This window comes from Vicia villosa, linkage group LG1, assembly GCF_029867415.1.
Source record: "Vicia villosa cultivar HV-30 ecotype Madison, WI linkage group LG1, Vvil1.0, whole genome shotgun sequence".
Lineage (NCBI taxonomy): Eukaryota > Viridiplantae > Streptophyta > Magnoliopsida > Fabales > Fabaceae > Vicia > Vicia villosa.
In genome coordinates this window covers 54,365,314-54,393,126 of record NC_081180.1, presented here as the reverse complement: position 1 = coordinate 54,393,126, position 27,813 = coordinate 54,365,314, and the positions used below count along the sequence as shown (strand labels likewise).

Below are 27,813 nucleotides of genomic sequence, written 5' to 3'. Positions count from 1 at the left end.
GCTCACAAGAGCAAATTCACCATCCACCCCGGATCGACCAAGATGTATCAAGACTTGAAAGGGAATTTTTGGTGGCCTGGTATGAAGAGAGATGTGGCTGATTATGTAGAGCAGTGCGTGATTTGTCAACAAGTGAAGATAGAGCACCAAAGGCCCGGTGGTATGTTGCAACCATTGGATATTCCTGTTTGGAAATGGGACAGTATATCCATGGACTTCATTGTGGGACTACCACGGGTATTAGGTGGGCATGACTCGATATGGGTGATAGTGGATCGTTTGACTAAGTCCGCGCATTTCTTACCGGTTAAGACAACTCACAAGGTTTCTCACCTTGCGAGGCTTTTTGTAGTGGAGATTGTGAGATTGCATGGTGTACCATCTAGCATTGTGTCAGATAGGGATCCGAAGTTCACTTCCCGATTTTGGAAAGCCTTTCACCAAGAGATGGGTACAGATCTGAATTTGAGCACTTCTAACCACCCCCAGACAGATGGACAAACAGAAAGGACTATTCAAACCATTGAGGATATGCTAAGGGCATGTATCTTGGAAATTGGTGGAAGTTGGAAAGATAACTTACCTTTGATAGAATTTGCATATAACAACAGTTATCATGCGAGTATCGGTATGGCCCCATATGAAGCCTTGTATGGGAGGAAGTGTCGATCACCGTTGTGTTGGTCTGAAGTTGGTGAGAAGGGAATCCTTGGACCGGAGATAATTCAAGAAACCACAGAAAAGGTTAAGATGATCCGAGATAAGATGAAACAAGCTCAAGATCGACAAAAGAGTTATGCGGACAAACGAAGGAGACCGTTGGAGTTTGATGTAGGAGATCATGTGTTCTTGAAGGTGACTCCGAGGTTGAGGTTGAAAGGACCGTTTAAGACTCGCAAGCTTAGCCCGAGATACGTAGGACCTTATCAGATCATGAGACGGATAGGTGAAGTCGCATACCAGTTAGCGTTGCCTCCTTCACTATCCGGGCTGCATGACGTTTTCCATGTGTCTCAGTTACGGAAGTTTGTGCCGGATTCATTTCATCCTATCCTGCCAGATACGATTGAAGTAGAACCAGATCTTTCCTTCCAACCGCAACCTTGTCGTATCTTGGAGTATGCTAGCAAGTCGTTGAGAAACAAAGAGATACCTCTTGTGAAGGTGTTGTGGGAGGAGTCGCGTCCTGACGAAGCCACTTGGGAGCTCGAATCAGAGATGCGGGAGTTGTATCCTCACCTGTTCTGGTAAGTTTTCGAATTCGAGGACGAATTCTATTTAAGGGGGGGAGAATGTAATGTCCCAATTTTATTTTAAGAGATTATATATATATATATGTGTGGAAAGTATAGATAGTTGGAATGTGACTAAGTGGCACCTTAGTAATTGGAGTTTAGTTGAAGGGCACTTAAGTCATTGCACTAGACATAAATTTCTTAAGGGGTTGTTTGGCTGAGTTCATTTCTTGTCCTTGGAACAAAAACAGAATTTTGTGGAGACTAGAAGAGGGAGAACGTGAAACAAGAAGGAAAAGAGAAGAGAACCCATTTCCAACTTCATCATCAACCTTGCATGCATCCTTGATTCAACCATCTTCTTCTGATTTTCGCAGCTTCTTCCCCAGCTTAATCAGGTGAGTCTCATAGATAGAGACTTTGGGGAAAACATTTTGGGGTTTATGTAAATGTGAGGGATTAAGGGATTGAGAGTATGTGTTCTATAATCCTTATTCATGCATGTTTTAGACTCTATTCTAGTAGTAATTCGTGTATGTACTTTTACCATGTCTTATTACTCCATCTAGAATGATTGCATGTGAAATTTTGGGGTTTGGGAACCCCAAACGCGTTCTGCATTTTTGCTGATTTTGCAGAGTTCGCTGCAGCGAACTTTCTTTCGCTGTAGCGAATGGTTCGCTGTAGCGAACTGTGTAGCGAATAAACCTGGGAGTTGAATTGATTTATTCGCTGTAGCGAACTTTCCTTCGCTGTAGCGAATCGGGGCTTCGCTGGAGTTCGCTGTAGCGAACTGACCTGGATTTGAAGAAGTTTAGCTTCTGTTTGAGTTCGCTGTAGCGAACAGAAGTTCGCTGTAGCGAACTAGTCTGGTGCAGAATTGATATTTCTCCCATTTGAGTGCAGTTTCGCTTCGTATCGGAATCGAAGGCCTCTTATGACTTGTATAACATTCTGATAAGTGTTTTATTTGTATAAGACCATGATATGACCGTAATCCCTTGAATATGCTTGTATGTTGTGAAATACAAATTGTGTGGATTATATTGTGGCATGATTATTGATGTTTCCACTTGTTCCGGTTGAACACTTGGATGTGATTGCCTGTGTGATGGCTGATACTGTGTGTGTGCTTGAATCGGAGTAAGCCTAAGCTACTAGGTGGTAAGTCCTGTTCATGGACTTAGTCCATCATTTATCGTTGCGGTGTGAAGGTGAGGGTCTTGAATGGCGTTTCCCACCTTGATGTGACACACATGCGTGCTCGGTATGTTTATGCACCTGAGCTACCATTGCAATATGAAGGTGAGGGTCTTGAAAGGCGTTTCCCACCTTGATGTAACATATTGGCGTGCTTGGTATGGTGGGGTCGTGATGCCACGTAGGCTACATCACTTCGGACTCACCTCTAGTGATGTCACGTAGATAATCACTAGGCTTTCGCCCGGTGGGCTTGTACTGTCATGTAGGCGTTTTCGCATTTGGATAACCACCTGCGTATATACATGATTGATGGGGTAGTGACACCACTTAGGAGGTCACTACGGTAACTCATCACAGATGAGATTGTGTAGCCAAGTAGGTGTAAGTCACATGGGATTCATCTGACTCATAGTGCGGTGGTCTTGTGCGAGTCTCTTGACGCGATGTACAGGAGTAACTCACCGAGGGTGTGGTTTGGCAGCCTAGGTAGACAGGCAGATTCTACTCCTGGATTCCTCGTACATGGGTACGGGTCTGCACACTTGTTTGTGGTGGCGTTGAGCCCGTTGTTGTTGATGCCATCTTGGATAGTTATGGGACTTCCAATGATGGTGTACCCTTGTTTGTATTTGTACCTGGCCGTGAGGTAACCCGGATCCTCGGTGGATCCGTTGACTGCATGTTCCCTGTAGAACTGAGCAAACCCGTAGGATAGGGAGACTCACTAAGATTTAGTAATCTCACCCCATTCCAATTATTATTTTTACAGGTGGTTCGAGGCAGGATCGTGGAAAGGGTAAGATGCCTTAGCTTCGAGATGGTGTTTCTTGGCGATGTGTTCTTTTGTAGTTCATGATCTTTTGTATTATCATCTTTTGTACTATGGATATGTATTTGTACCAGCCAGAACTTATGTATTTTGGCCATAACAGTTTGGGCTTTTGTACTTGTACTTATATATTATCCACTCCGCTGCTTATGTTTATGATTTTCGAGTACCATTTTAATGCCATATACGTATATCCTAGGCAATGTATGTATGGGGTGTTAGATTTTGTGTCATAACAACGGTAAAAAGAATTTTTTTTATTTCTAACATTATCCTTTTCTTTATATTCAGAGTTTTTTTTTTCTTATGGACCATTACATAGAACTTAATTTGAGTGACATATCGATTCTTTTAAACCTATAACCAAGTATAAATTTATAACAATAATTAAATAATTAATTAAATTTAATATCATTTTGAGAATTTGAAATTTGTTTAACATAAAGTATTGATGTAAATTTTATCTTATTAAAAAATTTATAAAATTATATATAATAATTTGTATCTATAAATTTTATTTATTTGTGATATTTTTTATAAAAAATATATGTAATATATTAACTATAATTACAAACACTATTAAAGTATAACAAATTATATTGAAATATTAGTTTATCAAAAAAGTTTGTATTTTTTAAAATAAAATGTTAATATTTATTCTAATTTTTTTTAAAATAATTGATTAATACGCAAATTTATTACTATAAAATTTGATACGGTAAAATTTGGACAATTTATATTCTCTTACTATATTTAATAAAGATCAATAAATTAATTTGATATATTACATTATATTCAAATTTTTATCTTTAAATATCATTAGAGTCATTTTTCATTTGTGTTAGTAAATTATTTTAGAGGCTAATGTAGTTTGACATTTTTATTTTTGTTTTAGTGAATGAGATGATATAGTTTTATTACATAAAACATATATTAATATAAATTATTATTATTGAATAGATTCATATTAAAACGAGTTTTAGTTTATAACTAAAATACAACTTAATATTTATGATATATTTAAATTTAGTATTAGAAGTATGTACATTGAAATTACACATAATTATATATCTATGCAAATTATATTTATATTAAAAATTGCTATAAATATTTATTTTAGACATGAGACAATTATGATGTATGAAAAACACAAATTCGTCATTCTTTTTATTCAATTTATTTTTTTATATATTAAATAAAAGATCTATTTAATATATTTTCTACGGGTTGAGACTACTTAAAATAGACACGCTCTAGGGACCGAGACTATTTAATTTACATATCTAATTTTATTGAATTAACATAATTTCTCCTTTAAAAATTAATAAAATAATTCTACATTATACAATTAATTCATATTTGGATCACAAGCACAAATTGACATATTTTTATTTATTATTTTTAATAGTATATTTTTTATCTATGTTTTTAAATCATTACTTTAACATAATTATTTACTATTTATAAAAACGTTGCACGACCCGCCGTCCTCCAAATAGATTTGATGTTTCTTTATCTTTTGAGTTCCTTCTTCTGCAAGCTTTCTCAGCATCAATGCATATTTATTAAACTCTTTTATGTAATTTAAAGATTTATATTATAGTTTTAATTATTATTCAATTGATAATACTCATATTTAATTTTATGGGAGACATTTAAAATATTAATTAATTAATTCAATTATATAAACAACAATAAGTTACAAATATTTTTATAAACATGAAAAAGTTTACTGTTGATACAATTATTATTATAAACTGTAATAAGTTATAAATATTTTTATAAACGAGAAAAATTCAACTCATGATACAATTATTTTTATAAACGGGAATAAGTTACAAATATTTTTATTAACGGGAAAAAGTTAATTTTTGATACAATTATTTCACGAGTTAATTTTTTTAAAAAACTTACACATATTATTAATAAATTAGAAATGCCCAAATTATTTTATAATTTACAAAAAGAAATTAGGTAAGTAAACTTTTTTATTTATATTATTAATAACAATGATATTTTATCTATATAATAATAATAATCTAACTATAAGTAAAATTTGTAAATTATAAGTGTTTTTAAAATGAGACTTTTTACTTAGAGCTCGTTTGGCCCAACTTTTTTAAGTCTTAAAAGTTATTTTAAAGTTAAAGTTAAAAATAAGAGCTTTTAAAATAAAGTTAAAGTTGTTTGGTTATGATAATTTTTTAAACTTTAAAATTATTTTTAACTTAAAAGTTGTTTCGTAATATATATATATATATATATATATATATATATATATATATATATATATATATATATATATATATATATATATATATATAATTTAGTGTATAGTATAAGAAATTAATAATATTATTATTGAAAATGATTATACAATAAAACAATATATAATATATAAAATGAATAAAAAGTTGGAAAATACTAGTATCTACAAAAATGATAATGTAAACAGAGAAAGAAGAAAAAAATAATAAATAAAATATAACTCTAAATATTGTTAACCATATAAAAAATTAAAAAACTTACGGTCTATTGTACAAGTGTCAATTTTTTAAAGAAAAATGTTTTCAATGGGATTCGAACCGCGACCACGTGTTTTAAACTCCAAAAAAGTTAGTTTTTACTCCTTTTTTATAAGCTCCTTTTATTCTGTTTTATGTCTTAAAAAAAACTACTTTTTTCATAAGAGATTTATAAAAAATATGTTTGGCCCTCCATCTCCTTATAAGGAGAAGAAAAGTAGATAAAAAGTTGGGCCAAACAATACCTTAGAAAACATTTAACCCGTGCTTCGCACGGGTATAAGTACTAATTTTTATAGAAAATCATATAATCAAAATTAAAAATTTTAATAACGTCTTTGGTGCAACACGCAAAATGTTGATGCATTTTATCATTAAAATTAATGAAATCAACTAATTTGATTAGCACTAATAGATTTTTTTTTTGAACCAATAAAAATACTTTGATTAATTCAAAAACGATCTATACAAGGCGATCGCTAGGATCCAACCCAAACAATATCAAATGACCAAAAAAAACACAAAGAAGAGATCTAGCTAGTAAGCATAAGCTTCACTATATACTCTCTCATCCTCAAATTATACCACCCCCTGTAAACTATTACTTCTATTATTTTCCTTACAATGTCCCTATCTTGAGTATTTGTGTTAAAGCTCTTTTCATTTCTATATCTCCATATCTCATATATACATTCCGTACTTGCTAGCTTCAGTACTTTTGCTCTGTTACTCTTCCCTTTGCAATTCGCGACCAGCCAAGGAAGTTCCCTATCCCAATTCAAGGGCTCGTGTTTCACATTAATCCAGTTCAGTATTTTCCTCCAAACTCCCTTAACCACAAGACACTCAAAGAATAAGTGGTTCTGAGTTTCTTCAGCACTAATAGATTTAAAAGATTAAATAATAATATTTATTAAATAAAAAATTAACATAAAAGCAATCATTAAAAATTTGAGTGACACTAACGAAACTTAAAATTTGAGTGATTAAAATTAAAAAATTTAATGAGATTTTTGGTCTGGCACACCTTAAATTTCTATAATTAAAATTAATGAAATTGACTAATCTGACTAGCACTAAAAAATGTAAATGACTAATTAATAATATTTATTAAATAAAAAATAAACATAAATTAATAATTATCATTAAGGAACTTCTTTAAAACTAATTAAACCTAAAATTAAAATTAAATTTTTATTAGATAAACAATATACCTTAGGTTAAATTTAAAGATAAATATCCTTTCAACTTTTTATAAAAAAATAAAGGGAAATGATATGCTAATGAGTGTCCTATGGCAATTTGTTTATAGTTTAAAAAATAAGAATATTGTTTAATAGCTAAAAAAGATAAGTAATACTTGTATTTAATATTTAATAAATAAAAATAATTGATTTTTTATAAAAAAAATAAGAAAATTTATTTTTTAATTACTTGTATTCATTACATTGAAAATTGAAACAAATAATTTATTTAAGGAATTTTCAATTTATTTGAATTGGGGTCTTTGGATCATTTGTTAGCATCACTCAAAAGTAAATTTTAAGTTACTTGGAAGGGAGGATCACGGTTCGACCTCCCACAATTATAATTGGGGACTGAAACCACTTGATGACAGAACTGACTCCCGAACCGGACTAAACCGGTGGTTATAAATCAATAAAAAAAATAAGTTTTTTAGATTTATTAAATAATTAATCTATCTAATTTATATATAATTCAAATACATTATTTATTCTATTAATATAAAAAATTTATATTTACTTTATAATAAAAAATGAAAAAGTATAACATTACATAATTTTTAAATAAAAATAGTATTTTTCATCTTAAAAAAATTAAATTTACTTTATAATAAAGAATGAAAAAGTATAGCATTACATAATTTTCAAACAAAAATATTATTTTTCATCTTAAAAAAATAAAATTTACTTTATAATAAAGATTGAAAAAGTATAGCATTACATAAATTTCAAACAAAAATATTATTTTTTTATCTTAATTATATATTTTATAATGTGTGTAAATTGACTCTTTGGTAAAATATTTTAAAACGAGAAAGATATTATGTTAAAATGTAAAATCCAAACACTAGAAGAAAATCTCGTTATTTTAAAATACAAATTTTCAGTGTTTATTTTTAAAATTATTGGGTCAATAGATATTCTCATATTTTACAATATCAAATTTTAATTGTTAATTAATTAAAACACTTTCATATTAACAATGTCGATATAGAAATCATAATTGTATTAGTCAAATTCTACTGAGATATTTTAAACTATTTTTTTTAGTTTTTAATATTGTTTATAATTTAAATATAAAAAATACCTCCTTTTAAATGTATTTATGCTAATATAAAATTTCACATCTCCTTCTTCAATATATTTTTACATTTTCACGTATATATTTTACTTTTAACTCTTCACCGTCATATTTGCTTCCCACACGTTAGCCACCGTATCGCCGCCACCTCCGATAACAATCAAAACCCTTTTCTTTGATCGGATACAGTGTCATTTTCATCTCTAAAAAAAGAAGAAAAAAAAACACAACCCAAAAAAGAAAAATAAAAATTCAAAGTTAATTGCTAAAAATTTTAAATATAAAAAACACCTCCTTTCGAATGTATTTATGCTAATATAAAATTTCACATCTCCTTCCTCAATATATTTTCACATTTTCATGTATATATTTTACTTTTAACTCTTCACCGTCATATTTGCTTCCCACACGTTAGCCACCGTATCGCCTCCACCTCCGATAACAATCAAAACCCTTTTCTTTGAGATGATACAGTGTCATTTTCATCTCTAATAAAAGAAAAAAAACACAACCCAAAAAAGGAAAATAAAAATTCAAAGTTAATTGCTAAAAATTTTAAATATTAAAAACACTTCCTTTTGAATGTATTTATGCTAATATAAAATTTCACATCTCCTTCCTCAATATATTTTCACATTTTCACGTATATATTTTACTTTTAACTCTTCACCGTCATATTTGCTTCCCACACGTTAGCCACCGTTTCGCCGCCACCTCCGATAACAATCAAAACCCTTCTCTTTGAGCTGATACAGTGTCATTTTCATCTCTAATAAAAGAGGGGAAAAAACACAACCCAAAAAAGGAAAATAAAAATTCAAAATTAATTGCTAAAAATTTTAAATATAAAAAGCACCTCCTTTTGAATGTATTTATGCTAATATAAAATTTCACATCTCCTTCCTTAATATATTTTCACATTTTCACGTATATATTTTACTTTTAACTCTTCACCGTCATATTTGCTTCCCACACGTTAGCCACCGTATCGCCGTCACCTCGGATAACAATCAAAAGCCTTGTCTTTGAGCTGATACAGTGTCATTTTCATCTCTAATAAAAGAAAAAAAAAACACAACTCGAAAAAGGAAAATAAAAATTCAAGGTTAATTGTTGGACCAGCCGTGTCTATAAATATAACAATATTGTACTTAATATTTAAAATGCAACACAATTTCGCTCAATAATAGGAGTATGTCGCGTTCCTGAAGCGTTTATTGATATTTCTTCATCTTCTCTCACATTCTCCTTCATCATCTTTATCATCATCTTCATGCACTTTCATATCAAAATTTATAAAGTTTTAAATGAAAAATTTAATAAAATAAAAATAATTTATTTTGTATTATCATCAAATAAATTTATATTTACATAAAATAAAATAAAAAGAATGAGTATGTGAAACACATTTAATGTTTTGTTTCATGTTCCTTCTGTTCTATTCATAACCAAACAATATCAAAAGAAAAACTTCTTGTTAATATATTAATTACATTGCATAAAATTGATGCAACTAAAGATATTATTAGAAATTATGTTTTATAACTTGGATTTGATAACTTAGAAACTCCTAGTAATATATGAAGAAATAGATTACGAAACCTTAAACTCTAAACCCTATGAAGCAGAGCGGAATAAGATGGAATAAAATGATATTCAATTGTTTGGATAATTTAAAAACGGATGGAACGGAGCGGAATAGAGTGGTATCGATTCCATTTCACTCCATCACTTACCACCATTTTTTTACCCTCCAATTTAGGCGCAATGAACAACTTACCTTGTTCCGTCCTAAAATTTCCAAACAATAGAATGGTATCTTCGTTCCGCTCCACTCTGCTCCATATCACTCCGTTGATTTTATGATATCCAAACATAGCCTAAATGTGTGCTTTAAAGTTTTTTGGATTTAGTAGTTGATCAAAATATAAATTTATTTTTAGGTCAAGCTAACCAGTACTCTAGAAGCATTCTTTAAGCATTTCATATAAAGAAAATATTCTTTAAATAAATTATTCATTTTAATTTTCAATATATTGAAATTAAGTAATTTCAATAAAATAAACTTTATTATTTTTTTAAAAAATTAAATATTTTTATTCTAAAAACATTAAATATAAGTATTGTTTACCTTTTTAAACTATTAACACTCTTTCAGAAACTTTGCATTCTCTTTTATATTTTTATACTACAAGATGAATATATGATAAGAGAAAAAGATGATAAAAAATTCCAAAAATATTAAGTATTTATGGTTTAAGAATTGATAGACTTTTATTTAACCATTTAAAATTTTTTAAAATAAATTGAATGATTAAAATTAAAAAAATTAATGAAATCTTTGGTGGAACATACAAAATGTTGGTACACCTTAAATTTCTATAATTAAAATTAATGAAATTGACTAATTTGACTAGCACTAATAGATTTAAATGACTAAATAATAATAATATTTATTAAATAAAAAATCAACATAAAATCAATAAGTATTTTTAGGAGACCGTGACACAAATTAAATTTAAAATTAACATGAAAATATAATGACTAAAATCAAAAAATTTAATGAGATTTTTGGTGGAACACGCAAAATGTTGATACACCTTAATTTTTTATAATTAAAATTAATGAAATTGAGTAATTTAACTAGCATTAAAAAAATTGAATGACTAAATAATAATATTTATTAAATAAAAAAATCCACATAAAATTAATAATTTTTTTTAGAGACCGTCACGCTAATTAAACTTCAAATCAACATATAATAATATAGTGACATTTTATCATATAAACAATACAATATACATTATGTTAAATTTAAAGATAATTATTCTTTCAATTCTTTTCCATAAATAAATTTTGATTTTTTAAATTTATAAATAATTGATGTATCTAATTTATATATAATTCAAATACATTATTTATTTAATTAATCTAAAAAATTTAAATTTACTTTATAATAAAGAATAAAAAAGTATAATATTACATAATTTTTTAAACAAAAATATAATTTTTCATCTTAAAAGAAACTAAATTTACTATAATAAAGAATGAAAAAGTATAACATTACATAATTGTCCAAACAAAAATATTATTTTTTATCTTATTTATATACTCCCTCCATTCCTATTTAAATAAATTTTAAAATTATTAAATATTCAAATGTATCTAACTTAGATATAGTTTAAATACATTATTTATTAAATAAATCTAGAAAATCAGATTTTATTTATAAAACAGAATTGATAGAGTATTTTAAAACGCCAGTAAATTGATTATTTAGTAAAATATTTTAAAACGAGAAAGATATTATGCTAAATCCAAACATTAGAAGAATATGCTAGTATAATATTTTAGTTTGAATGAAAAAAGTAAATTAATTTAGTGAGTTGTATTGAGTTTAATCTTGTGCAAGATAAGGTCAATTCAAGGATAAGAAGTCACCAAATCCCATAGTAATAGTATAAGATAAGAATACACATGTGGATACATGTGTATTTAGTCCAGCAACTGTAACAACGTTAATTGTTCTCGAAAAAGGTACTAATTTATATGCCAATATTACCATTATTGCATAAATTTTCAAAAATATAATTAAAATATTATTATAATATAATTAATATAATATAATTAATGCACACGTGGATACAGATGGATTTTACGAAAAAAGTAAAGAAATATGACTAAATACAAGTATTGGAGAAAAAGTGAAAAATAAAATTAAAAAATATTTATGAACATAGAAAAATTTGAGTTCCTTCCATTCGTTGTTCAATGTATTATTCGACACGTTTAACCTATAAAACTCCGAGTTATTGTGTTTTTTGTATTCATTCTCAATCTTGTTGTTTTTATTGATCTATCAACAATACTTAGCTCTTCATTACTCTCTCACTGTTCTATTGCAATTCAATTCATCACCATGAATGCTTTAGCAGCAACAAACCGCAATTTCCAACGTGCCGCGAGGATTCTCGGTTTGGATTCCAAACTTGAGAAGAGTCTCCTCATTCCCTTCAGAGAGATCAAGGTTTTCATTATCTCTTTTATCAACCATTCTTTTGGGGTTTCAATTCAATCCTCTGTTTTGGCCTCTGTTTTAATTTGCATGTTTTTCTCTTTCTGCATCGTAAAAAAATGATTTTTTTTAAATGGGTTTCTTAGTTTCTCTGTTGTTGTGTGTGATTTGTAGGTTGAATGCACGATCCCAAAAGATGATGGAACTCTGGTCTCTTATGTTGGATTTAGGATCCAACATGACAATGCTCGTGGTCCTATGAAGGGAGGGATTCGTTATCATCCTGAGGTTCTTATTTGTTCTTCTAATATATTTTTTATTTTAAGTGTTGATTTATTTGATTTGATGGAAAAAAAAATTTTTGGAGTTTTTTTATTGAAAAATTGTATTTGGGGTGTCATGCATGTGTTTTCTGATTATTTCTTTGAGTTATTTTATTTTTTTAAATGTGGTTACTTTGGTTATGATTGTTTTGTAATCAAGCAAAATTGTGAACAATGCTTCTGGAAGTAACAAAAGGATTGTGATTTTTTTTTTTTGGGTGCACTGGATTTGATATTAGGTGATATTTGCTTATTTCTTTTGTGCACTGGTTTTTCTCTTATATAAATGTCATGTTCAGTGTGCTTGTTCTGTTGTGTTAATCGTTACATGTTGGTACTTTAGATACTCTTATGAATGTTAACAATTTGATACTTTATAATACTTTGGAATATTAAATTCTCAAATTGTCTGTGCCAGGTTGAACCTGATGAGGTGAATGCTCTAGCTCAGCTCATGACATGGAAGACAGCTGTAACTGACATTCCGTACGGAGGTGCAAAGGGTGGTATTGGTTGCAACCCAAGGGATCTAAGCATCAGTGAGTTAGAACGTCTAACTCGGGTTTTCACCCAAAAGATTCACGATCTCATTGGTGTTCAACGAGATGTTCCTGCTCCTGATATGGGAACCAACGCTCAGGTATTGTTTTTACGACGTATTACTTGTTTTATGTCCCGTTCTATGATACCGGCATCCAACAATTTTGCAGTTTTGTATTTCCTTTTAACTGATCTGTTTATTCGCAGACCATGGCATGGATTCTGGATGAGTATTCGAAGTTTCACGGACACTCACCTGCTGTTGTGACCGGAAAGCCTATTGTAAGTATCAAATACTAATGTTTCATTGGAGACATCAAAAGTAAAACCTCTTATTCTTGTGTATATTAGTAATTGTGAATTTGGCTTTAAATTAATGTTTCTGCATTTAGGATCTTGGAGGTTCTTTGGGAAGAGAGGCAGCCACAGGTCTTGGAGTGATTTTCGCTACTGAGGCTTGGTTAGCTGATAACGGGAAGTCAATTTCTGATCACACATTTGTCATCCAGGTATTCATTCACCACCATGTCAAAACGATATAGTATGTAACAGATATTAATTTCATTTTTATGACGATTTCTATAACGATTATTCAGGGCTTTGGAAATGTGGGAACTTGGGCTGCTAAGTCTCTCTATGATAGAGGTGGTAAGGTGGTTGCTGTTAGTGACATCACTGGTGCCATCAGAAATCCCAATGGAATTGATATCCCTGCTCTTCTGAAACACAAGGAAACCAATGGGAACTTGACCGAGTTTCAAGGAGCAGATGTCATGGATGCAGATGATGTGCTCACCCATGAGTGTGATATTCTTATCCCATGCGCCTTGGGTGGAGTTATAAGCAAGTATGTTTATCTGTCACCGAAACTTAAACCAAGAACAAACAATTAATCTTAAATTTGTACTAACATTTTGAAGAGCTACAACTTAATCTTAGTTTTATATTAAATTTACGCACTAACATTTTGGTTTTCAAGACCACAACTTAATACTGTTATGTCTTGTTGAAGGGAAAATGCTGCTGATATTAGAGCTAAACTTGTCGTAGAAGCTGCAAACCACCCCACTGACCCTGAAGCTCATGAGGTAATGTTACTTTTGCAACAGTGTTGTTTCTTATTACATATATGTTCAGAACTTATTATCTAATGGAATTCGTTTTTCCAGATCTTGTCTAAGAAAGGAGTCACTATCATACCTGATATTTATGCTAATGCTGGTGGAGTGACCGTGAGCTACTTTGAATGGGTTCAGGTAAATAGGAAATAAAAAATAACACTCAAGTCTCTCTCCCTTGTATATATATATATATACATACTCGTATAATATAATGTTGAGTCTCACTCTGGGTCTATGTTGTTTGCAGAACATTCAAGGTTTTATGTGGGATGAAGAAAAAGTGAATCGTGAGCTGAAGAGGTACATGAGCAGGGCTTTCTTGGACATCAAGGCAATGTGCAAAATTCATGAATGTGATCTAAGAATGGGAGCCTTTTCTTTGGCAGTGAACCGTGTCGCCCGTGCAACACTTTTGAGGGGTTGGGAAGCTTAAGAAGTTATTCAATAATTTTTGCTCCTTTTGTTTAGTTATATCAGATACACCATTGCTTACTACTGCAAAAGGAGAATTTTTGTCTTAGTTATTTTACCTTTCAGCTAGGCCTTTGGTATCTTAGAGTTAGTTGGTTAATTGAGATAGTTGTGCGAGACTTTCTAATAAATATTGTAGTCAGTTCAACGATAATGACATATTGGTACCAAACTTTTGATTAGTTGAAAACTGGAAAATACTCATTTTGTATTAGATGCATGGCATTTCCTAATCTCACAGCTGCAATCACTGCCTCAACTAATGGAAAACTAATGATGATAATTCAAACAAGTACAACTGATTGTATTGTCTTTTCTAGGATTGATTCATTTGACCAGTTCAACTTCAAACCATTTGTTATATCTAACTAAATTAAGAGTTACTCAAACTAACAACCCAATTTCACATTAACTTGCGAAAAATCTTGCATTGCGAACGCAAAAAACTCTATCATTACGCATTAGAACCATAAAAGGAATTGAAATACAATGTCTAAATTATATTCATGTCTTTTTTCTTCACTTGCAATGTTATTAATAGAGCACACTATATTAAGAGACTACATAACAACAATCCTAGTAATCATTTGTTGGAATTGCTTGAGTTCTCATCCTGCCAAGTTGCTTGCCATTGCTTGTCATAAAAGGTAGTCTCCTCCAATAGCTTCTTAAAAGTATCAACATCCTCATTCTTTCGGATGAGAAGTACTCCTCCCACTGCTACAAACAGAAGAGTTTTGCAAAAGAAGTTGTTCATTTGATCAACTAGACCTACTCCTGTCAAGCTATCGACCAGATATGTCATAAAAAATCCTATCATTGCTGCGCGACCTGCATGACACCCAAGAAAAAAAGGTAAACAGATGATTTTTTTTTCCAGTGTTGTCAAATAGAGGCTATGTCGTTACAACATGGCAATGTTGCCAAATAGCAGTGCTGCAGCGTAGCGGAATTTGGATAAACCACTATTAACTGTGATCTGTGATTGACAGAACTATTTTCTCTTGTTGAAAAAAAAAACCTTTATTCCCACATATCATTATAGAATACAAAACAAAACTAACCATTGAGTAGTTCAGCTTCAGGGAGATGGAACCTTTTTATCCATGCCCACCAAGGTACAATGGAGGTGTCAAACACTACAGGACTGTCATTGTTGGATGATTCTGGGTTATTCTCGAGCCATTTTCTCCTCCTCGCCTCTGAGTATAGAAATGACCAAAACAGAAATTCAGTTGATTCTTCGATAAGTTGAAGCTTAAACTATTTGGAAATAAAGAATAAAATACGAGGAGATGACAACATATGAGTCTAATCACTATGCATCTATACCCCAGTCTTGATTACAGAACTGAAACTTCTCAAATAAACACTGTAAATCGTACTATCTAGTATCTACAAAACTCATAGTTATTGAAATTTGTTTACTTCCATATGTGAAACCCTACCAACACTTGTAATTCTGCGAGCATAATATCAATAGCCCAAAATGGATCTGAGTTTAATTGAATATATTACCAAATCAACTCATTCAAAAAAATCAATTTTTTTCACGGCAGAACCAAACACATGCTAAACATTCACAGATAAAATCAATAAAAGAACAAAATTTTAGCCTAAAATACATTACCAGCATCAATAACAGCATCCCAGTCAGTGGTACCGTTTTTCCTAAACTGCATCAAGTCCCAAGTCCCAGCAACCCATCTAGGGTCAACAAACCCGCTGGAAACCTTAACTTCCTCGACAGCAGTAACAGCAGAAGCAGAACCATTTGTACCGACAGAGATGTTCTCTGGTGGTGGTTTGACAGCAGTTTCAGGTGAATCAGAAGTTCCAGCAGAAACTCTCAAGGGAGAGAGGGTAAAAAAAGTAAGGTTTTTGGGTGTGAGAGTGTTGTGGTGGTGGTGGGTAAGGTGATGGGGTCTGGAGTGTGAAGAAGAATGAGTGGTTGAGATTGGAGTAAGAGGAGAGAAAGAAGCCATGGAGAAGGTAGTTGACATGGTTTTACAATTGCATTGATGGATGATGATAGTGTGAGAGAGAGAGAGAATGTGTGGTTTGGGTATTCTCTCTTCTGAGTTTTCGGTTTCTGGTTACGTTTCTTAGGCTATCTCTCTATCCTCTCTCACTATCTCATCTTTTCAGAATGGCACAGCACAATAAGAAGGGGAATGAGCAAGTGAATTGTGACTAGGTAATTACTAGTAATAAGTTACTATAAAAGCTGCTTTTTTTTTAAGTGAAATAATTGCAATTTGCTGGCCCTGCCTTGCTCGTTTAATAGGATGTGTAACTTTGTTTGGCTTTTTTTGGTTGTCATCAATTCAACATCCAATCATTTATTACTATGCACTATCCTTGGATTGCACCGATTTCTTACTTACAACTTAGTACAAAGAAAGAAGCAGGTACAAGCTAACAAAGGAGGGAATTGACACTCTATCGAATATGGATCATTTGATTTTAAATCGATGGTTGATATTGTTTTATTGCACGAAATTAAAGTTGATATTCAAATTGTTTGATTTTAAATCAACGATTGGGATTCACTACAACATAAAATTGAGTGAATTTTCTACAAAATAGAATTATTGTACTAAAGGAGTATGGGCTATGTATAGGTATATTCGTAAAAAAAAAAAAAAAAAACTCACAAAGGCGGTATAGGAAGTTCATTAAGGGGAGAGGACATAATTTATCGCCCTTGTTAACTTTCTAACCGTCCATTTATTGAAGTGAGTGTCCATCATGTGGTTATGGTGACTATTTTTCGTATCACTCGCCTTTCTGTGAAAACGTGGAGGTGATGTTTCCTTATCTATAATGGTGTGGGGGAGGAAGTAAAAAAAAGGAAGCTTCATTCTCTACAATAATATGGGAGATATCTGCATGATTTCCATGCTCGTGAAATATGGTATTACTTTCTTGAAGTCTAAGATTCAGACCTAAGAGATTTCTCTAAATACCTTAACCCTGATGTTAAGAGGGACATTCAATTCAACTTGTAAAAACACTAGTATATAGAGCTTCTCACTATTGCTACGTGAGCTTACTCTAACACCATAACAACCCTAAAAACCTCTGACAGTCATACATTACAAAGGGTTGTCACGTATTGTACTTTTAGCAAATACAATTGGCACTCGTTGTGGGCACCAGTAAAACTGATATGGATAAACACCACAACGTTCAACTAGATTGTTACCCACGTCTCTAACCATTTTATCCAACATGGTAAACAAGAAGGTAGAAACTCCGACTGATGGTGAGTTTGATGATGATGTGAGCGTCACGAGAAATTTGAGCCGCTATTGATGACTTACGTTGTCAAAACCAAACTCTAGAAGACAACATCTCTCACATCCAGCAATACAGCATAAGATTGACACTCCCGGAGAAATCAAAATCATATATTCCTAACCTCTCTCTGATGAGATATGAGGGCGCTAGAGAACTTCCACCCGTCTTTGTTTTCTAAGTTTGATGGGCACAACGACTTATATGAACATATCGCCTCCATCAACATGCAAATGGTGATTATTAGAGCTTCTAATTCTTTAAAATGCAAACTTCCATCTAGCACATTCGGAGATGCAACCATAACGTGGTATATTAGCCTACCATGACGTCTCGGTCACCAACTACGAGGACCTGATGAAGAAATTATCTACCATCAGCCTCATCAACATTCACCAAGATCCTTTTAAATTTTTTAAGGAATACTTTTCTCGCTTTAATGAGGTGACTATTAAGGTCGTACACCCCCAATAAGGAAATGTTTGTTGGATCATTCCAAAATGGATTGAGGGTGGGGCATTTTAATAATCTCTCGTTCAAAAGAATGCAATGTCTTTAGAAAAGGTGGTGACACATGCTTAATGTTATATAAATGGTGAGGAAAGCAAATCCGAAAAGAAGTATAGAGATATCAAAGACCGTAAAGCTAGCAGACTTGATTCCTCATACTCGTCCATTAAAGATAGGGTGATGTTTAAACGGATTGGGAAACTTGTAGAGAACTTCACTCCCTTAAACACTCGTCGTGAGAAAATATGGAGTGAAGTTCTTCATATGCATGATATTCCAATACCTCGAACACTCAAGTCAGACGTCATAAGGCTCGAACCCAACACGTGGTATAAGTTTCATAAGGTCAATGAGAGTTATACCGCTGACTGATATCAACTCAAGAAGGAGATAACGCATATGATCTAAGAAGGCTACTTGAAGAAATATGTTAGAGGCAATGCCACCCAGACACCATGGCAAATCTAGCTCTCATGGACATGATGCTTTCGGGAGTCCCAAACCCAATAAGGAAAAGAATCATGTAGGCATGGCAACAGGGCGGGTCGGGGATGCTTATTACCTCTCCAAACCCAAACCCGAATCCTTAAACAATCCTCGTTCTCTGCCTAAAACCCAAATGGGGATGGAGAATTAAAACTCAAACCCGACTCAAACGGGTTCGGGTTAGGTTCGGGTATCCCCGTTCCACCACCATCCATTTATTGAAATGAATTTTTTAATAGAAATACTTATTTTTTTTCCAAAATCAAATTACATTATAAATAATAAAATAAAATAATTTCAAAAAATTCCATACATACATTTCAAATATTTTAAATAATAAATACAAATCAAAATATCAAAACATTGGCCACATAGTTAATATTCTAAATTATAAAATATAAATAATAATAATGTACATAATAAAATAAACGGGGCGGGTTCTGGGTGGATACTATTGTCCCCATTACTCGACCCGTCCCCATATTTTATAATCGGGGAAAATCCAAACCTAAACCCAATTAAAGCGAGTTTTTCCCCATTAACTTCGGGGCGGGTTCGGGTGAATACCCATAGGTGCGGGTTTGTTGCCATGCCTAGAACCGGGCAAGTGGGTGAGGTCAGAACTATGCATCTCACCCTTGATATCATAACCAGAGGATTCAATGGGAGAAGGGAGACCAATTCCACCTGCAGGAGGTATGCATGCAATATTTTCACCATTAAAGGGTCTCCCACAAACCCCGACTTAGGGAAAATAGAACCTTGGAATTTGAAAGTAGCTTATCTGAGAAGAACATTGCAGACATCCACCCACACGGTAACAACCCCATGGTCATAATGGTAGGGTGTGACGATTAGGAGATTAAGAGAGTGTTGATTGATCAAGGAAACTTCACAAACTTCCTCTATTTGGATTATTTTGAAAGACTTTGCCTATACTTGAACGACCTAAAAGCTTTCCAAGGATCATTGGTAGGGTTCTCGAGTGAGAAAGTATATATAAAGGGATATATTACCATTAAGACCATGTTTGGTGATGGGGAGAACGTTGAGCTGATCAAGGTAAGGTATCTTGTTAGAGATGCACCTTCCTCATATAACATGATTATATGTGGCCTACTTTCAACCATTTTTAAGTCTACCTATATATATATATATATATATATATATATATATATTGTATCTATACATGAAATACTCACTTGCAGATGGGCAAGTTAAGGTTATATAGGGGGTCAAAAGATCTTTAGGAAATGTTATGTAAAGAGTCTAAATTTGAAGAAGATAATGGCTGTGACCCACACACAACAAACATATACAAAAGAAGTGAACATTGTAGACGTGAAGTTGGGGCTTAAGCCACAAGATGCAACTTTCGAGAATGAAGATTTGGCCACCCTACTCCAGGAGAGCACATAGATGGCTAAAGAAGAGACTTGTTGAAAACCTTTAATTTTTTATGCGTTAAGCCATATTTAGTTTACTTTAACTTATTTTTTTGATTTGATTAAGGCGAGATATTGTCTATGTCGTTTTAATTCTTATGGCATTCTTTGTTTTGTGGGGAACACTCTTTTCCCATGCGTTGGTAATAAGGCTCATGGATTTTTAATGAGGCGCCACATGTTATCCTATAAATTTTGGCATGTTATTCCTTTATTTTTTGGGAACTAAAGATTGAAAGGAAACATGTACTGGTCAAAAAAATACAGGTGTGTGTGTGTTCCCCCTACAAGGGCAGGGAAACTCATAGGACTTTGTGGGGATATTACATTGTAAGGTGGTTTGTGTAACACCCTTCTATTTTCCCGCGTAAATTATAAAGCAATCAGAGTTTAACATGAATAAAAGGGCGTCACAATTCATTTAAATAAATTCTACATATGATCATTCTCTGTTGAGAAACAACATTTGATTGGAATAAAATTCATGTTTATCACAGCGGAAATTAAACAAACTTTGGATAATTCTTAAAACCACATAAAATACTATTCATAAGGTCACATGCCTTAGTTTCAAAAGAAATAATTATCCAAACAATCAAAATAAAATAATAGAGTATAATCAACTCTCAATCAAGCGTCCCCCAGTGTTACAAGTCTCAGAGCATGACACCGACACCTATTTATTAAAACTAAAGACATGACTTTACAAGTCATCCTCACCGATCGCTTAAGCCGCTACTTCAATCTGAAATCATCAAAGTAAGGGTGACACTACATCATAAATTAAATAGCATTATAAATCGTCAGATATAGAATTCATAAGCAATTATCCACCCTACTTAGCATATTCAGATTTACCAATTCATACCAATCACAAGCACAAGTCAAAAGTATGCACCAATAACACAACACAATCATAACACCGGATTTCATCCTGACATGTCACAATTTATACACACATCCACCAATCACAATCATTAATCAACACACAATATTATAACATTGGAACACTTCCATTCTAGTTATAGTGATTCATACACCTAATGCAATGCAACTATATGCATGTGGTACCAAACATGGGATAACTCATCTCACCGATCCACCATCGTCAAGGATACGGCAACACCCACTCACTAATTCCACACAATGGGAATTAGCTACCACTGATCCACCATCGTCAAGGATCAGCCACATGATGATTATGAAATGCATGCATCACCCATAACATGCTCATCATCAACATTAATCAACCAGATGTCATAATCATCAACCAACACAACAATCAATAGCCACACACAGTTATGCTATTTCTCAGCCATAACAACACATATTTTACATCAACAATATATGTATATCAATCACCAGTTACAACCACGACATCATAACAGATAAAACATTCCTCCAAACACATGATAACCATATTTACCACGAATAACATCCATTTGTATAACAAGCAGAAGCAATCACATTATAACAACTCACATCATTGCACATATTCAATTATGCAAACAACAAATCATTGCACCTCATTAACTATGCAAAACAAGAATAAACCACATTTGGAGAAAACGATACTTTTCAAAATAAAATCAAGTTATTGTTGTTTTCTTTATTTCATATGGTAGAGCATTCAATTTAAGGAACAACGTCCAAAATGGACTTACGGTTTGAAAGTTAGAAGCTTTTAAAGTTAAGTGAAAATTAAGAAAAATCTGTGGAACCCGGTTCCTCCCCATCTGGGAACCGATTCCTGCTGGACAAAATCACCCCGTTTCGGGTTTTTACTATGGGAACCCGGTTCCTCCCACCTGGGAACCGGTTCCTGGCGCTGCTGTAGCAGAAAACTCCAATTTTATGACTTTTCTTCATTCCTATCTTCACTATCAACACCAAATACGAACCCACACATTATAGTGACCAATTTTCATCAATTTTCATGATTCTAACACAACAACAATGCAATATAACTATCATCCATCAATTATAACAAACCAATTGTATTATATTCATCAAATTAGGCATGTCAGTGTCAGAATCTCATAAACCTTAACATCCTAAATAGAGGTTCAACTCTTAATCTATTCTACCATCATCAAAACTATAATACTATTTAATAAAGAATAGTCACCCCTTACCTTAATTCACGGTTGGATTCTATTTCTCTTCGCGTTCTCTCTACGTATTCCTCCATGTTCTTCGTGCCCTAGCTCTCTCCCTCTGCCTCTTCTCAAAACTTTGATCGTACATAATGATTACTTATTTCCTCTTTTCTCTTTTTACCCCTAGGACCCCTAATATGGTCTTCCCATATTTCCCTCACTTACTCTTCACAAATGACCACTCTTACCCTTAATATCTCTAACACTGATATTATTTTATTCTACTAATTAAAATAATTCCACTTATTATTCTAAAATACGCCAAAATTCATCAATGCACATAAGCATCACGCAAACCATCACGATATCAGATGAATCACCAAGACATCACATAAGTCATCATAATCTCAAACATCACAGATCATCACAAACCATAATAAGGACTCAATATATCATCACTTTTTCAATACTTCACAACGACTCATAGATTCACGCTAAAATAATTAAATAAATAATTAGTCTAGAATTTGGGGTGTTACAGTTTGGGCTAATCCACGATGACGAGAAGCCTTGTATGATGGTGTTTTACAATGGTTTTTAAAGTCCTGCTTACATGAGGTGAGAGGCTTTATAGATGAATGTTGCGCTTAGGTATAAGCACGAGGGGTATGATCAATATGAATTATGATCTTATTGAGCTCTATACTCTAGTGTTTAATTATTTGTATCACTTTTCTATATAGGAGATTATTTATAGAGGCCTTTTGAGCCTAGGGTTTGAGTAACCTAAAGTGGCAACAATCTCTTCCTTCTTATCAAGAGAGGTTATTCACCACCTATCCTTCATGAGTTAGTGGAAGGCTCTCTCTCTCTCTCTCTATCTCTCTCTCTCTCTCTCTCATTTGACTAATATTCTTACACATCACCAGTGCCCTCGGGCGAGTCATTGGGAGTCGCTTAGGCGGTACCATTATTTGGAGAGGGTGCCCTTGTTCAGGACACTCACAAATATAACACTACATAGTCCCCTTAAGCACGAGTGATTTGCTAAGGATGAAGTATTTTCAAGCTCCTTTTTCATTGAAAGTGAGCCATTCGCCTTACCAGTGAGTCCCCCTGCTGAAGGCAACTATATTTAAAGGGCGAGTACCTTAGCTTGAGGCAACTCCCACGACATAAAATGACTATCTTAAAAGGAAGAGTCCCTCGACTATAAGTGAGGCTCTCAACTTGAGGTGACTACTTACTTGAGCCCTCGATGGATGAGTCAGATGCCAGATGTTTCCTGGATAACTAAAAAATGTTAGTTTTGGAATGTCAGTCAATCATCCAGCATGTCACACTTACTTTCATTTAATGTAAGCAATTATAGTTTGTTTTCGAGACCCTATACGTTAGTGGCACGTGTCGGAAACATGCTGATTTTTTTATAAAAATATTGTGAGGGAATCTATATGGTCATTTACATTTTGTTCCATTGCATTATATATCTTGCAAGCTTGCCTGAACTTTTCACTTTTTTCATCTCTCCATTCGCAACCTCCTTCCAAGTATGACTTCCTTTTTTTTCTTTACCTTCTACATTGAGTAGGTTTTACGAAGATTTTATCTAGATAGGGTTTAAGCTAGGTACATGCCTTTAGGTTAACATTCTTTTTTTTTTTTTATGATTATGGCGATGGTGGTGATTTATTTTTGTTCTACTATTTTCTCAGTAACATAAAGGATAATGTCTACCTCCTTCATCGTGTCCAACAACGCTGATGATTTTTAGTCTAGTTACCCCTTTGAGGCTTCTTCTTTAGAGATCTTAAGGGTTTTTAGTTTCGCTCCCTCTTAGTTGTTTCCCAATAGTTTGGGTTTCATCAAGGCTTTTGAGATGGTTTGTGAATACATGGTTATTACATCAACCGCATGAGTCTTTTTCTCCTTCTTCACCACCAAGTTGGCGAAGGATAGTTGGGGTGTCTTTGAGTAGTTGTCTGGGGATATCCCTTTTTACGTCCCACTATAATTGCTCGATTCTGTCATGCGTACCTGTGTATTTTTTGTCGCCCTTGGCCATAGGGATTTGATTGTTTCCCGAATATGCGTCCATGAACGATAGTAGTTTAAAACTGGCGGAATTATCTACTAGTTTATCTATGTTCGATAGTGGGTATGCGTCTTTAGGGCAAGCCCTATTGAGATCAGTATAGTCAATATACATGCGCCATTTTCCATTATTCTTTTTGACAAGTACAACATTGGACAACCAAGTAGTATACTTGGCCTCCAAAATAAAATTCGCCTCTAAGAGATCCCTAACAACTAACTCAGCCACGACCGTTTTCTCTGGGGACCGTTTCCTCTTCCTATGGACGATGGCTTTACACGCAGGGTCGATCATCAGTTGGTGACACGCTACCTCTGGGTCGAGACCGGGCATCTATGCGACGCTCAAAGCAAATAGATCAGCATTCTCTCGTAGGCACGCCTCCAGCTATTTTTTGGCCAATTTGGGCAGGTCGGCTCCGATCTTTACCCATTTGGTCGAGTCTTCTCCGAGTGGTACGAGCTTGAAGTCTCTGTCTAGGATGGGACACAAGATATCCTCTATTTTCATCGCCATAGATTTCCTTGCTTCTACTCTTCCTTCGGATTCCCTGTAGAAGCGACTATCCAGATCGACAGCATCTATGTGCGGCAACGGCTTGGATGCCCCGTAACTGGCAGGCAATGTTAACTTGGCCTCTAGCCGAGGAGCAATCTTTATGGAGTTGAGGCTTTTGGCAGATGCTTCGAAGGAATGTGAGTGTTCGTGAGGGGGAGTCTCGGCGAATGTTGACGTTTCTTGGCTTCCAAGGTATCCTGCTCGGAACGTGAGTGTTTGTGAGGGGGAGTCTTGGCGCGGTGCCTCTATTCCAATGCTCCACTCCGATCGTTCTACTGTCAGATCAAGGTGTTGGTCTGATTCAGGGTGGCGAAGATGGCGACCATGGTAGGGTCGGCCTGCGTTGGCTCGGTGACCAGGAAGGTGTTCTCAAGAATTTCCTCTTGATGATCTTTGTCGCTGGTGCCTTCGTAGTGGAAGGTGGTATTGTTGCGGGCATCCTTTGAGGAAGAAGAAGTCGTGTGACCATCACGAGGCTGAGAGACGTTGGTGTTGGGAGGTACGACGAGCTCAACGTCGTTCTTTCCCATCTGCGCAGCGTCAAGAGTGGAGAAATCTTCGTTGTTGCCAACCATGAGAGATGAAAGGTAATAACTTTGGTTTCTGAGCTCTTGAAAGCGCAAGAAGCGGTCAAGAAAGAGAAATAGGGAAGCTAGAGTTTCCCACAAACGACGCCACTATTCTCTACGGGCAGAATAGGTGGCCAGCAACGGTGGGCTTGATCTTCAGTGATGGTAGAGGAAAAAAGGGGGTTGTACCTGCAAGGTACTCCGATGCCAAAGTAAGTAAGAGAACAACAAGGTACAACAAAAAGTATGAGATTTTGGGCAAAGTTTGGGTTACCTTGCCCTCTAGGGATAGATGGCTATTTATAAGTGTTCTCATTGGAGTATAGTGGATCTCATATCTTCATCGGCCTGCGCGTTATTTCCGGCCCAGAATATAGGGGACTGTTGACTAGGTCTTAACTAGTCGTGCCCGGGATACTAGCCATTTCCAGGGACGGGATCCCAGCGTGCTCGACTAATCTCTAATCGTGCTCAGAATGAGGGGGAGAAATTTACCCTATTGGCTCTCATGGGTTGAACCAATGCTTCTTGGGCCGATTTACGCCAAATAGTGGATTGAGCCAATTGGAACATTTGGGCTAGTCCAGGACAATGTTAGATAGGAAAAACGTGACAAATTTGTGAAGAAGTTGGAGGAGAGGCTCCAAGAGCAGGGGGCTGCTTATCACGAGAGCTAGAGGTTGTTGTTATCCCTTCAACAAGACAAAATATAAATGGTTTTATTCATGAGCAGGGGGCTGCTTATCATGAGAGCTAGAGGTGGTTGTTATTCCACTTATATTCATTCATTTATTTTTTATTTCCAAACTCCATTGTATGAACCTCTTATCGCATACAATAAAAAATAAATGAATGCGATGAATATAAAAATGACTCATTCATGTTATCCAGGTTCCCCTTAGAAAAGGTTAGTCCCGTCCACCCGCCAATGTGATTTTTCCTTAGAAAATGACTTAACCCACTAATCATCAAAATGATTACAATTGCACGAGCCAATTGCCGGTGACTAACAACCAAAGCATTGATCAATCTGTTAGTGATGTCTTAAGAATTCTGACCCACCTGGTCCCCTAAGAGATATAACGATCAATGACTCCTCAAGAATTCTGACCCAACTGGCCGCTTGAAGGAGATTTCTCCATAATGACAAACTATCAAAGTCTTGTTGAGTATACAGACTAACACTAGTCACTCAAGGAACAAATAACTAACAGTTTCTTAATGTTTGTGTTTACATAATTGCTTCTATTAAGCTGATTACACAAATGTTTAAGTACAAGAGAAATTAACACAAAAGTGTTAAGCAAGATATGAGCAACAACTCCTTACTTTTACATGATTCTACAAAGATGTATTTGATGAATGTTTGGGTAACATCTTGTAGTAATTTTCTTTCTCTTCTTTCTTTTCTTTCTCTTCATTCTTTATCCTATTTTATGTCTGGCTTCAGCTTTCAGCTTCGCTTGAATATTTTGGCTTCTTTAGCATCATTGGTGGCTTCAGCATGAGCTTTTGGCATTCGCTATTTTAGTGTTTGCAATCAGCATCTTTGGTATTGAGCATCAAGCCTTGGATATTTCCAGCAGTCTTTCTTCTGAAATTTTGATCTTCTTTTATAGTCTTCTGAAAAAGAGTCATTGTGAGGATATAAGAGTCTTTTCCAGAGCCAACGGTTACTTTCCAACGGATAGTATCAATGTAGATGTTGGATAGTACAACACGTTACTTCCTTAGCCTGTAGCTTGCAACTTCATCACGATAGTGTGGAAGACAACTTTTGAATAGTACAAACGTCTTTGAAATTGTTAAGCATACTGTTGTACTGAAATCTTCTTGATAAAGTTTTTTATCTTATCTTCAAATGAAGTACTTCTGATATGAAGTAATAAGCTAGGAAGAGATCAACTTTTTGTCTTTGTTTTTCTGATGAGTTTTTTTGATGAGTAGTTTAGAAACTACTATGTTATGATATCATGAAAACATCAGTGCCATTAGAAACAAAACCTTGTATTTCATAATTGATTGCAACATCCTTTATGAAATACGATGCATAACTTCCTAAATTAAATACGTATCTGAAGTAATATAAATAATTTGAGGAGTGAGAAAGAATCCATATAACATTACGTGCAATAGTGTCCGAATCTTTCAGAAATAGAACAAG

At 33.7% G+C, this 27,813-nt stretch overlaps 2 protein-coding genes across 2 annotated transcripts; one reads left to right on the top strand and one right to left on the bottom strand.

Moving 5' to 3' along the window:
* The first annotated feature begins 11,903 nt into the window (after positions 1 to 11,903).
* LOC131638212 (glutamate dehydrogenase 2-like) lies at positions 11,904 to 14,801 on the top strand. Its single transcript, XM_058908762.1, has 9 exons — positions 11,904 to 12,144; positions 12,307 to 12,420; positions 12,874 to 13,095; positions 13,203 to 13,277; positions 13,388 to 13,504; positions 13,592 to 13,842; positions 14,008 to 14,083; positions 14,165 to 14,251; positions 14,364 to 14,801. Exons 1-9 carry the CDS (start codon positions 12,037 to 12,039, stop codon positions 14,547 to 14,549), a joined length of 1,236 nt encoding a protein of 411 aa, XP_058764745.1. The 5' UTR covers positions 11,904 to 12,036; the 3' UTR covers positions 14,550 to 14,801.
* Positions 14,802 to 15,012: 211 nt separating this feature from the next.
* On the bottom strand, positions 15,013 to 16,807 carry LOC131638221 (light-harvesting complex-like protein 3 isotype 1, chloroplastic). The gene is made up of 3 exons (XM_058908772.1): positions 16,218 to 16,807; positions 15,652 to 15,789; positions 15,013 to 15,418 (listed from the first exon to the last, which is right to left on the bottom strand). The coding sequence occupies exons 1-3, from the start codon at positions 16,588 to 16,590 to the stop codon at positions 15,171 to 15,173; spliced, it is 759 nt and encodes a 252-aa protein (XP_058764755.1). The 5' UTR covers positions 16,591 to 16,807; the 3' UTR covers positions 15,013 to 15,170.
* Positions 16,808 to 27,813: the final 11,006 nt, after the last annotated feature.